A 13,952-nucleotide genomic window follows, 5' to 3' on the forward strand; every position below is an offset into this window, starting at 1 on the left:
CCGGGTCTTATATTAATTATGCCAACAAAAGACACAGTAGGGCTTATTTTAGGGGTAGGTCTTACCATGTAATGTGCTGTCTTCTCTCCCTCCCTGCCTGTCAGGAATCCCCAGTGTGAACTGAGTTAAAATGCTTGTACAATCCTATAATTCACTCTATTACAGTAGTATATAATGTACAATGTGTGCGTTTCTGTAACATAATTGTGCCAAATACATTTTGTTATAGCGCCGCTCTGCAATTATATTACAGAAACATACACATTGTACATTATATACTACTGTAATATAGTGGATTAGAGGATTTTACAAGCATTTTAACTAGGGCTTATTTTCGGGGTAGGGCTTATATTGCAACCCTCCTGGAAAATAACACTAGGTCTTATTTTCAGGGTAGGTCTTATTTTTGGGGAAACAGGGTACACTACTTTGATCCTACTTTGCTCTGCTACATTGGTCCTACATTTATCCTACATTGGTCCTACATCCATCCTACATCCATCCTACTTTCATGAACAGGATACTACTTTGGTCCGACTTCAATGATATTCAATGGGTTGAAGTAGGATCAATGTAGGACCAAAAGTAGTACAGGGAGCATTTTCAAAGTCGGACCGACTTGTGTAGGACCAGTTAAGACGGCTCTCATAGGGAAACATTGATTTTCACACGTCATGCTACATGAGGCTCCCAATGTAGGACCGTTTGTAGGACAAGTGTGAACCCAGCCTCAACTGGTCCTACACAAGTCGGTTCGACTTTGAAAATGCTCCCTGTACTACTTTTGGTCCTACATTGATCCTACTTCAACCCATTGAATATCATTAACTGGGGAAAGTAACAGGTGTGGGCAATATAAAAATCACACCTGAAAGCAGATAAAAAAGGAGAGAAGTTCACTAATGCCGCGTGCTCACAATAAGTTTTAAAAAAATGTAATTTAAAATGATCATGTGTGGGCTTCACATCATTTTTCGGGTTCTGAAAAACGACAAAAAATTTTTTCGAACATGCTGCATTTTTTAACGATGTTTTAATCAATGTTGTTTTTCGGGTTGTAAAAAATGGTCGTGTGTGGACTAAAACGATGTTAAAAACCCACGCATGCTCAGAAGCAAGTTATGACATGGGAGTGCTTGTTCTGGTAAAACTACCATTCGTAATGGAATAAGCACGTTCATCACGCTGTAACAGACAGAAAAGTGCAAATCGTCTTTTACTAACAGGAAATCAGCTAAAGCAGGTAGCACCTGCCATGACAGTCATGGCTCCACAGTTGGGAGCGTGGAGGCTGGTATAAATGGAGGCTGGTATAAATGGTGGGAACATGCGCTGGGTCGAAAAATGCACAGGGGTACATGGAAGGAATCAGGCTTGTCAGATTTCCACACATTCCTGGCCAACACATATGACACCCAATGTTAGAGGTGATTTATTCTTCCAAATCCAATACACTAATTTTGCACACTTGTACTGACTAGTAATCCAATGTTTCTTTTCTGCCTCAATTTTTCGTCATCACTCAGCTAATGTGACCCAGTACTGACAGACAGTTTTTTCTAAATGCCGAAAAAATTTGTTTTTTTCATGCCGAAAAATTATCGTGTGTATGCGGCATTAGTCTTTGCATTGTGTGTCTGTGTGTGCCACACTAAGAATGGACAACAGAAAGAGGAGAAGAGAACTGTCTGAGGACTTGAGAACCAAAATTGTGGAAACATATCAACAATCTCAAGGCTGCAAGTCCATCTCCAGAGATCTAGATTTTCCTTTGTCCACAGTGCGCAACATTATCAAGAAGTTTGCAACCCATGGCACTGTAGCTAATCTCTCGGGCGTGGACGGAAGAGAAAAATTGATGAAAGGTTGCAAAGCAGTGTAGTCCGGATGGTGGTTCAGCAGCCCCAAACAAGTTCCAAAGAAATTCAAGCTGTCCAGGAAGCATCAGTGTCGGCGCGAACTATCCGTCGACATTTAAATGAAATGAAACGCTATGGCAGGAGACCCAGGAGGACCCCACTGTTGACACAGAGACATAAAAATGCAAAACTACAGTTTGCCAAATTGTACTTGAGTAAGCCAAAATCCTTCTGGGAAAACATCTTGTGGACAGATGAGACCAAGATAGAGCTTTTTGGTAAAGCACATCATCCTACTGTTTACCAAAAATGGAATGAGGCCTACAAAGAAAAAAACACAGTACCTACAGTGAAATATGGTGGAGGTTCAATGATGTTTTGGGGTTGTTTTGCTGCCTCTGGCACTGGGTGCCTTGAATGTGTGCAAGGCATCATGAAATCTGGGGATTACCAAAGGATTTTGGGTCGCACTGTAGAGCCCAGTGTCAGAAAGCTGGGTTTGCGTCAGAGATCTTGGATCTTCCAGCAGGACAATGAGCCCAAACATATGTCAAAATGTCAATCAATTGTGCCCCTGAAACAGGGACGAACTTTGCTGTTCTAAGCTTTCCATAGACAACATTTCCAAAACCCCTACAGGTTATAAGTTTAGAGTTAACCCTAAATAATGGGCTTAGAATTATTGTTCTCACTCTGGCGTGTACGACAATATGCAACATGTGTATTGCAATTGATGTTTTCCTAGATAGGTGCACATGTGTTTACATTCAAATGTGCATGTAGGTGGGGGTGAGGCTTAACACTTTTTTTTGAGGGGGGGGGGACCAAAAGTCCCCTATGTGATGCAGTATGCTTGTGACTGGTTCTCCTTAACCACTTAAGACCTGGACCAAAATGCAGGTAAAAGACCAGGCCCCTTTTTGCGATTCGGCACTGCGTCGCTTTAACTGACAATTGCGCGGTAGTGCGACGTGGCTCCCAAACAAAATTGGCGTCCTTTTTTTCCCACAAATAGAGCTTTCTTTTGGTGGTATTTGATCGCCTCTGCGGTTTTTATTTTTTGCGCTATAAACAAAAATAGAGCGCCAATTTAAAAAAAATTCAATATTTTTTACTTTTTGCTATAATAAATATCACCCAAAAACATATAAAACATTTTTTTCCCTCAGTGTAGGCCGATACGTATTCTTCTACCTATTTTTGGAAAAAAAAAACGCAATAAGCGTTTATCGATTGGTTTGCGCAAAATGTATAGTGTTTACAAAATAGGGGATAGTTTATTGCATTTTTACTAATTTTATTTTTTTACTACTAATGGCGGCGATCAGCGATTTTTTTCGTGACTGCGACTTTATGACACATTTTTGGGACCATTGTCATTTTCACAGCAAAAAATGCATTTAAAATGCATTGTTTTACTGTGAAAATGACAATTGCGGTTTGGGAGTTAACCACAGGGGGCGCTGAAGGGGTTATGTTTCACCTACTGTGTGTTTACAACCGTAGGGGGGTGTGGCTGTAGGTCTGATGTCATTGATTGTGCGTCCCTATATTAGGGAACACACAATTAATGACGGCGCCACAGTGAAGAACGGGGAAGCCGTGTTTACACACGGCTATTCTCGTCCTTCAGCTTCGGGGACCGATCGCGGGACTCCAGCGGCGATCGAGTCCTGCGGTCCCGGAGCTTCGGATGGGGTCGCGGGAGCGTGCCGCGGGCGCACACCCGCGACCCACCGCTGGGCTTTATACAATCACGTACAAGTACGTGATTGTGCCCAGCGGTGCCATTCTGCCTACGTAAATGTGCAGGAGGCGGTCCTTAAGTGGTTAATGAGACATCAGTGGTCCTTTAATCCCTGATGTCTGACCTGCCCACATTGAAGCTAATGGAGCACAGATTGCGCTCCATTAACGTCTTCCTTGGCTGTCGCAGCGGGGAAAAGTGACAACCGAACCCAGAAGTGATGTAATACACATTGCTTATGAGTCCTTACTAGGTAAAGGAGATCAGTGAACAGAGGTTTGCTGGTCCCTTTCCTCTACCTGGTAGCACCTGCCATGACAGTCATGGCTCCACAGTTGGGAGCATGGAGGCTGGTATAAATGGAGGCTGGTATAAATGGTGGGAACATGCGCTGGGTCAAAAAAATGCACAGGGGTACATGGAAGGAATCAGGCTTGTCAGATTTCCACACATTCCTGGCCAACACATATGACACCCAATATTAGAGGTGATTTATTCTTCCAAATCCAATACACTAATTTTGCACACTTGTACTGACTAGTAATCCAATGTTTCTTTTCTGCCTCAATTTTTCGTCATCAATCAGCTAATGTGATCCCCCACCCCAGTACTGACAGAGAGGGGCATTGGTTGTTAGGACGCTGGCGGCTAGAAGGCCGTAACTGTTTACAGTGAAAACCCGTGGCTTTGTGTAACTAAAAGGCAGGCTTCATTCATCCATCTGCTGGCTTTTTGGGGCAATTTTTGGGGCCATTTTTAGACATTTTTAGACATTTTGCCAAGGCACCCCTGAAGAAACCTCAAGGCACCCCAGTTGAAAAAGGCTGCCCTATTCAAACCTTGTCATCACTACTTCATTGCTCCTTCCGCCATCACAGCTGGCACTAAAATCCCCTATTATTACCTATGCAAAGCAATAATGCTATGCAACACTGCTCAGTCCTACTGATTGGCTACTAGACTTTAGCACTGTTACAGGGAATGTGGCCACATGTTCCCCCATACCCAAAAGATGTGGAAGAAGCATAAGAGTAGCACTGGGCAAGGTGAGTGTGAGTGGGCTGGGGACTCGGGAAGGCCTCTTTGTGGAGACGTTGTCACTAGAACAGGCAAGGTAACACAGTCTAATGACCAATGACCAAATAATTTACTTTTATAAATCTGAACTCATTTTAGCAAGAAAGGAAAGAAATTAATCCCACTTTTATTTATATATATATATCTTTTCCCCCACTACAACATTTCCCCTTTATTGAGAAAAAAGATTTCCCTTAACTCCTGGAGACTACTGTAACATTTCACATCAGTTTCTATCCAATTGACAATGCTCACCAGGACAAACATCTATCTGAAACTATAAGGTCCCTTTCACACTGGCAGAGTCTGCCAGCGGATCCACCTGCTCAGCGGGGGATTTGTCCGCTGAGCAGGCAGATTACAGGTCCATATCCGCTGATGCAGAGCAGACACGGACGCTTTTCTCTATGGGCGATCAGATGGAAATGGACCGCCTGTCCGTTTCCCTCTGACTGTCATCCGATCCAATAGACGGTGGGGGAACTGATCCCCAACAGTCTGATTCTAGCGGATAGGATCAGATGTCAGCAGGTGTCAACAGACATCGCTCCATAGAGGGCAATAGGTGGTCCGATCCCGATTGGTCTGTCCATTCAAAAGGGGCCAAAATGTTTTGGATATACATTGTTAGTTCTGTGCAAGTATGTTCATGTGCACAGAAAATACATTGCAGGAGTTGAATCAAGTTGAATTTATTTAACCATATGCATACTCACCAGAAATATTTCCCCCATCTTGACTTCCGGTTTCATATGAGGCACCAGTACAAGGAATATCGTTGAGATTACCATAATTGGCTGTGAAAGACAAAGTTACAGTTGAAAAAAGTATTTTGATCCAGGCAGCTAACTAGGCAAATTCAGAAAGGTGGACAAAGGTGGACAAATGCCTATTTCTCTCCCCCATGCTCTCTCCTAGACATATGACACTGTGGCCTGAGGGTGGCAGTATTCATCTGCATGCTGAGTGCCCCAGCCTGCATGTGATCACTGTCATAGCTGAGCCTGAGAGTAATCAAAGTTTGGGAACGACTTTGATTGGCTCCCAATCATCAGTGGTGGCACGTGCTGTCTGAGTGAGGGGATTGAGTGCTTCACAAAGTGGCTTTAATGAGGGGACATTTATAAATGTATCCCTGATATGTGACATTGTGCTGGGGGTTGATTGGTAAGGAGATTTTAAAGTAATAATTTCTTTTTATAATTAAAATAAAAAAGATGTTCTACTTACCTGCTTTGTGCAAGGATATCTGTGTCCCCCCACAGATGCCATCTGCTCCTGCTTTCTGTGGGTGCCCACTCAGCAAGTCGTGCGCTGAGGGGGCACCTGGGCGGGCACACTCCTGAGCCAGGCTGTGTGTGTCCATCCACGTCCCCAGATCCCTCTTCACAGTATTTGACTGACAGCAGTAGGAGCCAATGGCTCCCCCTGCTGCCCGTGTCTCCTGTGATACCAGGAAGTGAAGACAGAAGTGCTACCAGGAAAGCTCTGGGTTGTGAGAGGAAGAGTTAGTGCAACATTTTTACCTTAATGTAGGGAATGCGTTAACGTTAAGGTAAAAAGACTAGTACCAATTTAATAAGGTAAAGAGTAGTAACCTAAAGCAAACAATCTCATGTTCGTTGTTTCAACTGCTTTAGGATTCATTTACACCACAATCTCTGCGATCACTGTGCATTTCTGTATGCACATTTTTAATGCATACACGCATTTGCTGTGTTTTTTAAATAATGTTTTCATTTATTTAAATGTATTTTCTTAGCCAAGTTGCATTCACATATTCGTATACGCATTTGTTGTGTGTTTGCATGCAATTTTTGGTGCAGTCTGCGGCGTAAAGAAATGCAGCATGCTGTACTTTTTTTACACACACATAAAAGCGCTGCAGTGGTGTAAACTAGACTTGTTGGAATACATTTTTCTTGCATATGTGTTTGTACTGCATCTATGCTGTGTTTAAAAATGCAGCTGACTGCATCTGATGTAAACAAGCACTGTGTATTTCATTTTTTGCAGTTAAAGTTGAGATAACCCCACTATGTTTGTGTGTTACTATTCACACAGCATACTTAATATGTATATTTTTGTTGTATTCCTTACTTTTTAGAGGTTTCTAAGGAAAAGGTGTCATGGTTGACTGCAAGAATTTTTCAACTAGTGCAGCACGGTCTGTCCCAATAGCTGCATTATAGGAGTCAAGTTCTTAACAACATACAATAGTGAAGCCAAGCTCCTAAACCTAAAGCCGGGTACACCCTTTTTTTTCTTTTTGCACAAAGAAAAAAAGTCAAGCTCCGGTCCAGGGGTGCACCGATACCACTTTTTTAAGACAGAGTACAAGTACTGATTCTTTTTTTCCAAGTACTCGCCGATACCGATTACCAATACTTTTTTTATGTGTCAGTGGCACTAATATGCAGCACTGATGAGGCGTGGATGGTGTCAGTGTTTTTTTTATGTTTTTACTTTTAAATATTTATTTCAATGTTTTTTTTTTTTTAAATCAACCCTGTTTGGGGGGGGGGGGGGGTCTAAACCTAAACAGACCCCTGTCATCTCCTCTTTGAGACAGGGAAAGGGACTGAGAACACAGATTCCCCAGTCCCTTTCTCTGCAGCCTCCGCTGCACTGGAGATAAAAGGACTGGAGACAGCGGCTCCTCTCCATTCATAAACTGAAGCAGCGTATGCACAGTTTACAATGCTCAGTTATGAATGGACAGTTTCAGTGACACTGTCCATTCAGAAAAGGAAGGAGCCAGTAAATTACATATTTACCGGCTCTTTCCTCTGCTCTCCATCCTGAAAGATCTGGGACAGGGGGGCCGGAAGAGCACAGGGGGAAGGACTAGTGGGGGGGGGCATAGGACCACACAGAGGACACAGAGGGGGACCAGAGGAGGATACAGGGGACAGTCAGGGATGATCGGTGCGGTGGCAAGCTTCTTTTGGACAGAACGACATACACACTGGCTGGTATTTTTTGTACCGGCAAATGTCTCTCGATATTCTGTCCGTGTGTACGGGGCTTTACACTCTTTGTTAAAACAGACAGTGTTCAAAACTAGTACAATTAATAAGATGATATTTCCCTGCACAGTACAGACAGAATTAATTATGGCAAACACAGCTTCCCTGCCCCTCTAAAAACAAACAGAATTATGCAGAATTTGTCTTGCTGGAACTTGAGCGATAAGGAGTTGCAGACACAATTCTCCCTGAGATTCCAAATTGCAGAAAAATGGACAACAAACGTTTTGAGTGCCATTCATCCTGAATCAAAAAACATATGTATAAAATCGCACCTGGTTCGAAGCTAAAATTTGGTCCCTGAGCTTCGTTGGCACGACAAACGCCTCATAGGGGAGCCCAGTCAAGTTAACGAGCTGAAAACGCGTGAATCTCGCTTTTCAAATCACTAGCAGGAACCCACGTTTCCACTAAGACACGTGAATGAGGCCTAAACTGATTGATATCACTGATAGTTTTTACTCCTACTTATTGAATAAATCTGTCATTATAAATTGACTCCAATGGTTGTCCATTACAAATTGCCATACAATTGAAGCACATCCACAAATGTCTAGTTGGGACACACCACGTTATTCAACTACCTATATAACAGGATGAATTTTCTGATAAAACCAAACAGTAAGATTTTACTTGTTTAAATTAGCCACAATAATAATTGTTAGGGATCTCAAATTCTGGCAGCCTAACTAGTTTTTCCTAAGGCATGTTCTTATTTTTATGCGTTGTCCATTGCCAGTTTGGCACCACTGCTTGCTTTTGGTATAACACCAGATTTCTATAGTCTCCACCAAAGATAACATTTTTATAGTAATGATTAAATACTCACACATGATGGCTTTTCAAATTTTCCTAGTAAAAGAAAACAAAATGTTATCATTAACATCAATTGTAGTTTTGGCATTTTAGGAAATTTACAAAATTGTAATTATACAGTGAATGTAATCTAATAAAATACCTACACACTTTTTTTTGTTTATAACCGTATGCTCACCACTGCTGATTAATATGTTATTTAATCTATTCATATTAAAATATTTTATATATATTTTTTGCCATATTTCATACCACACATTTTTGGAAAGTCTTGAAGCAAGCAGCACCTGCTCTGTTTTGAAGGATAATAAAAAACTTTTATTCATGGCAACGCTATAAGTAATGCTGGCCATACACTATGGGGAAAAAAATTCAAACTAGTTTTTGAATAATGAACATTTGGCCGTGAGAGCAAACAATTTTGCCATAATGTGATGACTGAATTTTTAATCCATAAATCGTTCAATGGTCATAAATGAATCATTTTTTTCAATTTTTACATATGCCACAGTTCGGGTGGGAAACACATTAACCTATCAATTTATCTTTCGTTCGGCAGAATTTTCAAACCTGTTCCTTTGATTTTTCAGCTCTAAAAAGTTAAAACCGATTTTCTATTTGTGCCCATTAACAGGACGAAAAACAAACGAATGGTCCAAATGACAGATTTTCAAACGATTTTTTGGCTAGTGTATGGCTAGCATTAGACTACCCAAAGAATAAATCATGCAAAAACTTCAGCAAACAGTTAAAGTGTGCCATAATAAGCCCATAAACAGTGAATAGGTCCTGCAATAGTGAATCGTCACAGGGTCTTGCACCAATACACATAAAATTCCCTGGGACACCCAACAACATTCCTTCTGTTAGATGCACCACATATGTCTCCACACAGGCAAACAAATGAGCTCACGCTATATCTGTACATCAAGTGGCACTCATGTGTACAGATATCAGTGTGCACTCAATGTATATAGAAATTTAGGGTTACTAGATATAGGTTAGGGAATAGCACCTGTGGAAGGGCACTTAAAGAAGTGTGAAATACTAAACAGCTGGCCTAGCGATCACACACTGACCTGCTGTGCTGCACACAGGCTGATGGCTCTGGGACCAGTCCATGCTGCAGAGCACCATCTCTAGCTCTCCAAGTTCAACACTGACTCTGGCTGTCCACCATGGCGGAAATGTGGACTGTGGACGAGGCTGAGACTGTAACCCCCCCCCTGCTGTTTTCCCCAGGGAGAGAGATGGCTGGTGTGGCTGCCGCTGCCATCATCCCCATGGCTCCATGATCATTCTCTCATCCCGGCCAACGCCTGAGTCCTTTCCTATAGCTGCATCAAGAGCCTGTAGATATGGGCAGGAGGGGCGGACTGAACCTCTTATGGGGCCCCTACTGACCCCAGGCCCTTGGGCAGTGTATCAAGTGCCCAAACGGTCAGTCTGCCCCTGAACACTCACACTGCACAGGGTACTCCAGACACTGCTGCTGCTGTCACTCCCAGGTCAAGACCCAGACTAGTCCCTCTGCTGCATGAAGCCACTGAGTGGCGGACCACGGGAGCCAGAGAAGGTAGGTGGAGCCAGGGCAGCACTGACACGGGCCTCGCTCCTGACCCAGCCTCACTCTGTCTCTGCAAGTGTGAGGTCACTGGTTGCTAGAAGCCCTCGTGGGAGACCTGGGATGTCTGCACTTGTGATAAAATGCAGGGTAAATGGATGTACATTTCCATTTATTTTATGTGAGTTTTAACAGGCGTTGATCTGCATTTTAGCACATGCAGGCTAATCCATTTTATGTGGTCGATGCATTTTATCGCAAGTCAGTGTGAATTCAGCTGCTTCTACTCTCAGGCACTAGGTCCTGTATACCTCCATATTCTGAAATAAGCCATCACCCCTAGTAACAGTAAACAAACGTCAGCTCACCATTTACTGCTCCTAGGTACCATTTAGGTCCTATATACCTCCATGGATCGAGCCATCGTTTTTTAAACATATTAAGTGCATGTTAAAAAGAAAAAAAAAACACTGATGGACAAATATCACCCCCTCCCATGTCTCTCAAATGATTATTATACAAGGGGGAAATATTTTAAGACACCAACTCTAAAAGCATAGTCCATTATTAAAAGCTCATAATATTCATAAACAAAGGTATTCTATAAAAAAAAAAAAAATGGATGCAGGGAAAAGACATACACCTAGTGTGCTAACCTTCACTTATGGGATATAGAAAAATGTAGAAAGCACTGGAGGTATGGAAATTGTATTTGGTTTTTAAATCAGGGAATCCAAATGGATTTTTAAAACTCAAGTTTTAACTCCCAAGGGATTGAATTTGACACAACGTGGAGGCACCTCCATCTTCGGTAAGGGAATCAGGAAGTGAAGCATTGCAAAATCATTTCCTGGTTCCCTACTGCGCATGTGCGAGTCTCCCAGAAGACAGCGGGGGGGGGGGGTGCCAAATGTGTAACCAGAGGGGGGGGATTCCAAAAAGCAGAAGTTCAATTTTTGGGTGGAACTCCACTTTAAAGCTAACACAAATAACTATGCCCGTCATATGGCTTTTATCTATATGTCCTCATTTGTAATAGGGAGCTTGCACATGAGCAATCAGTGTAACTACAGCCGTACTTACTCCGCCCAGGCAGCCCAGGTACAGCCTATTGGCACGAATGGATGTGCACTGACATGACATTGTTGAAATTAATGGCTGTACTTTTGTGTATGTGAATGCTATTCTGAACACGAGTACAATGTACAAATAGAACATTGAAACATGTTCTATAAATGGCTGACAGGAAGATGAATGAAAGGTCCGTCTCCTCCACTCGTAGATAATTTTCCATTCATAGAAGTACATTCAGTACAGTTTCTATGAATGGAGGAAAGGGGCAGAATGGGTTGACATCATTCACATTCTTGATGAGTGCCTGTCGCTTCCAATATATTGTCAAAAGTATTGGGACGCCTGACTTTACATGCATATGAACTTTAATGGCATCCCAGTCTTAGTCTGTAGGGTTCAATGTTGAGTTGGCCCACCCTTTGCAGCTATAACCGATTCAACTCTTCTGGGAAGGCTGTCCACCAGGTTTAGGAGTGTGTCTATGGGAACGTTTGACCATTCTTCCAGAAGCGCATTTGTGAGGTCAAGCACTAATGTTGGATGAGAAGGCCAAGTTTTTTTATTTATTATTATTTATTATTATTAAAAATAATAATAATAATAATAATAATAATAATAATAGGTATAAACTATTGAATTAGAGGTATTGGAATTAATTTTCCAATTTGGCAGTTAGTGAACGTAACAATTAGGAATTGATCCAAATTGACATATTATTAAAATATTGAATACCGCATCTATACAAATGGAACGTAACGAATTAGAATTTTTCCAAATTTCCGAATGATAAAAAAAAAAAACGAATACCACATCAATACAAATGGAGCATACAGAAATTAGAATTTTTCTGAATTTACTCAAAATAACGAATATCGATCATAATAAATGATGCGAAAAACGAAAAGAAAAAACCCTGAATGAAATGAAAAAAAAAAAAAAGATTTTGTCAGTGCACATTTCTATTAATAAGGCATTACAGTCTGCCCTCCTGTACCGGGCACGTGTTCTATTAGTTCAAAATGGGGGCCTGGGCACCTGTCGAGCAGCAGGACCGGCTGTATTGCCTCATTGCTGATACTGATCCTCTTGTTCCTTCCCCCTGCAGCTCTGCTGGCTACTTTTCCTCCTCTCCCTCCCTCCCTCCGGGGGGATCAGTTCTAGCATCTGCTCCTCCATCCTGTGCTCAGTCCCTTTCTCTGTCCTAAATGTAAGACATCAGGGGTCTTTTTATAACCTTGATATTTCACCCAAAAAACCCAAAAGGGCAATTTAGAAAAATGTAAAAAAATAAAAACAAATGTAAAAAAATATAAATAAAATGTAAATAACATTTAAAAAAATAAATGAAGGACTGGTTTACGTGTACTTTGCACTCTGTAATTTCTGCCATGGCTGCGAATCATAGTGTTGTGTGTACACCCCTAGCCAGTGCATCTGTTTTGTGTTTGAGCTTTGGGGTGCACACCCTAATGCTATAGGCTGCGCACACCTATGCCTAAAGGAGATTGTACAATCAGATTGTATAGTGTATGGCCAGCCTTGAAGTACAGTTATCCTTTAAAACCAAATCAAACCGTCAGGTATTTTACTTCTTATGCCTCCCTAGCTACAAAAAAAAGCTAAAGAAAAAAACAGAAGATTAACCACTTTACTAGCGGCCGCCGTCAATTGATGGATCTGTTGTTCTGAGAGGACGTCATATGACGTCCTCGTCTTGCATAGCTATTAGGTACGCGCGCGCCCCAGGCGGCACGCACGCACCCACCGCGTTACTGGGAACCCGATGCGCGTGTCCGGCGGCCGTGATGACTGCAGGGCACCTGCGATTACCCAGTAACTAAGCAGGACCGTGGATCTCTGTGTGTAAACACAGAGATCCACGTCCTGTCAGGGAGAGGAGACCGATGCTGTGTCCCTTGTACATAGGGACACAGATTGGTCACCTCCCCCAGTCAGTCCCCTCCCCCTACAGTTAGAATCACTCACTAGGGTACACATTTAACCCCTTGATCGCCCCCTAGTGTTAACCCCTTCCCTACCAGTCACATTTACACAGTAATCACTGCATATTTATAGCACTGTTCGCTGTCTAAACGTGAATGGTTCCAAAATAGTGTCAAAAGTGTCTGGTGTGTCCGCCGCAATATCACAGTCATGATAAATATCACTGATTGACGCCATTACTATGCAAACCAATCAATATACGCTTATTGCGATTTTTTTTTACCAAAAATATGTAGAAGAATACGAATCGGCTAAAACTGAGGAAACAAATAGTTTTTTTTATATATTTTTGGGGATATTTTTTATAGCAAAAACTAAAAAATATATATATTTTTTTTAAATTTTTAAATTGTCACTCTTCTTTTAGGGAAAAAAATAAAATCCGCAGAGGTGATCAAATACCACCAATAGAAAGCTCTATTTGTGGGACAAAAAATATTAAAATTTAATTTGGGTAAAGTGTAGCATGACCGAGCAATTGTCATTCAAATTGTGACAGCGCCGAAAGCTGAAAAATGGCTTGGGCAGGAAGGGGGTGAAAGTGCCTGGTATTGAGGTGGTTAAATTGTTTTTTTATTCTTTTATTATTTAGCAAAGAGATTTTTACTCCTGTATAGCCCAAAGCTGAAAGGCTTTTTGTACTAGAAAATACTGCATGACGGAGAGTAGCAAAGCTCAGTGAGCAATATTCATTGTGATTGGCAGTTAAAAACATCGGGGCAGATCCACAAAAGAATTACGCCGCGTAATTTCAAATTTTGCGCGTCGTATCTTTGTTTTGT

At 41.8% G+C, this 13,952-nt stretch overlaps 1 protein-coding gene across 3 annotated transcripts in view; it reads right to left on the minus strand.

The window, feature by feature from the left end:
- LOC120926439 (lysozyme g-like) overlaps positions 1-13,952 on the minus strand; it is a 90,447-nt gene that overhangs the window by 15,204 nt on the left and 61,291 nt on the right. The window contains exons 2-3 of one of the 3 annotated variants that reach the window (XM_040336351.1): positions 8,542-8,564; positions 5,400-5,480 (exon numbers count right to left, since the gene is read on the minus strand). The exons of the other annotated variants lie outside the window; for them this stretch is intronic. Of the exons in view, the coding sequence (XP_040192285.1) occupies positions 5,400-5,480; positions 8,542-8,545 (85 nt within the window). The 5' untranslated portion in view covers positions 8,546-8,564. The remainder of the gene's footprint in view (positions 1-5,399; positions 5,481-8,541; positions 8,565-13,952) is intronic. 3 annotated transcript variants of the gene reach the window in all.

The sequence above is a fragment of the Rana temporaria genome, chromosome 2 (assembly GCF_905171775.1).
Source record: "Rana temporaria chromosome 2, aRanTem1.1, whole genome shotgun sequence".
Lineage (NCBI taxonomy): Eukaryota > Metazoa > Chordata > Amphibia > Anura > Ranidae > Rana > Rana temporaria.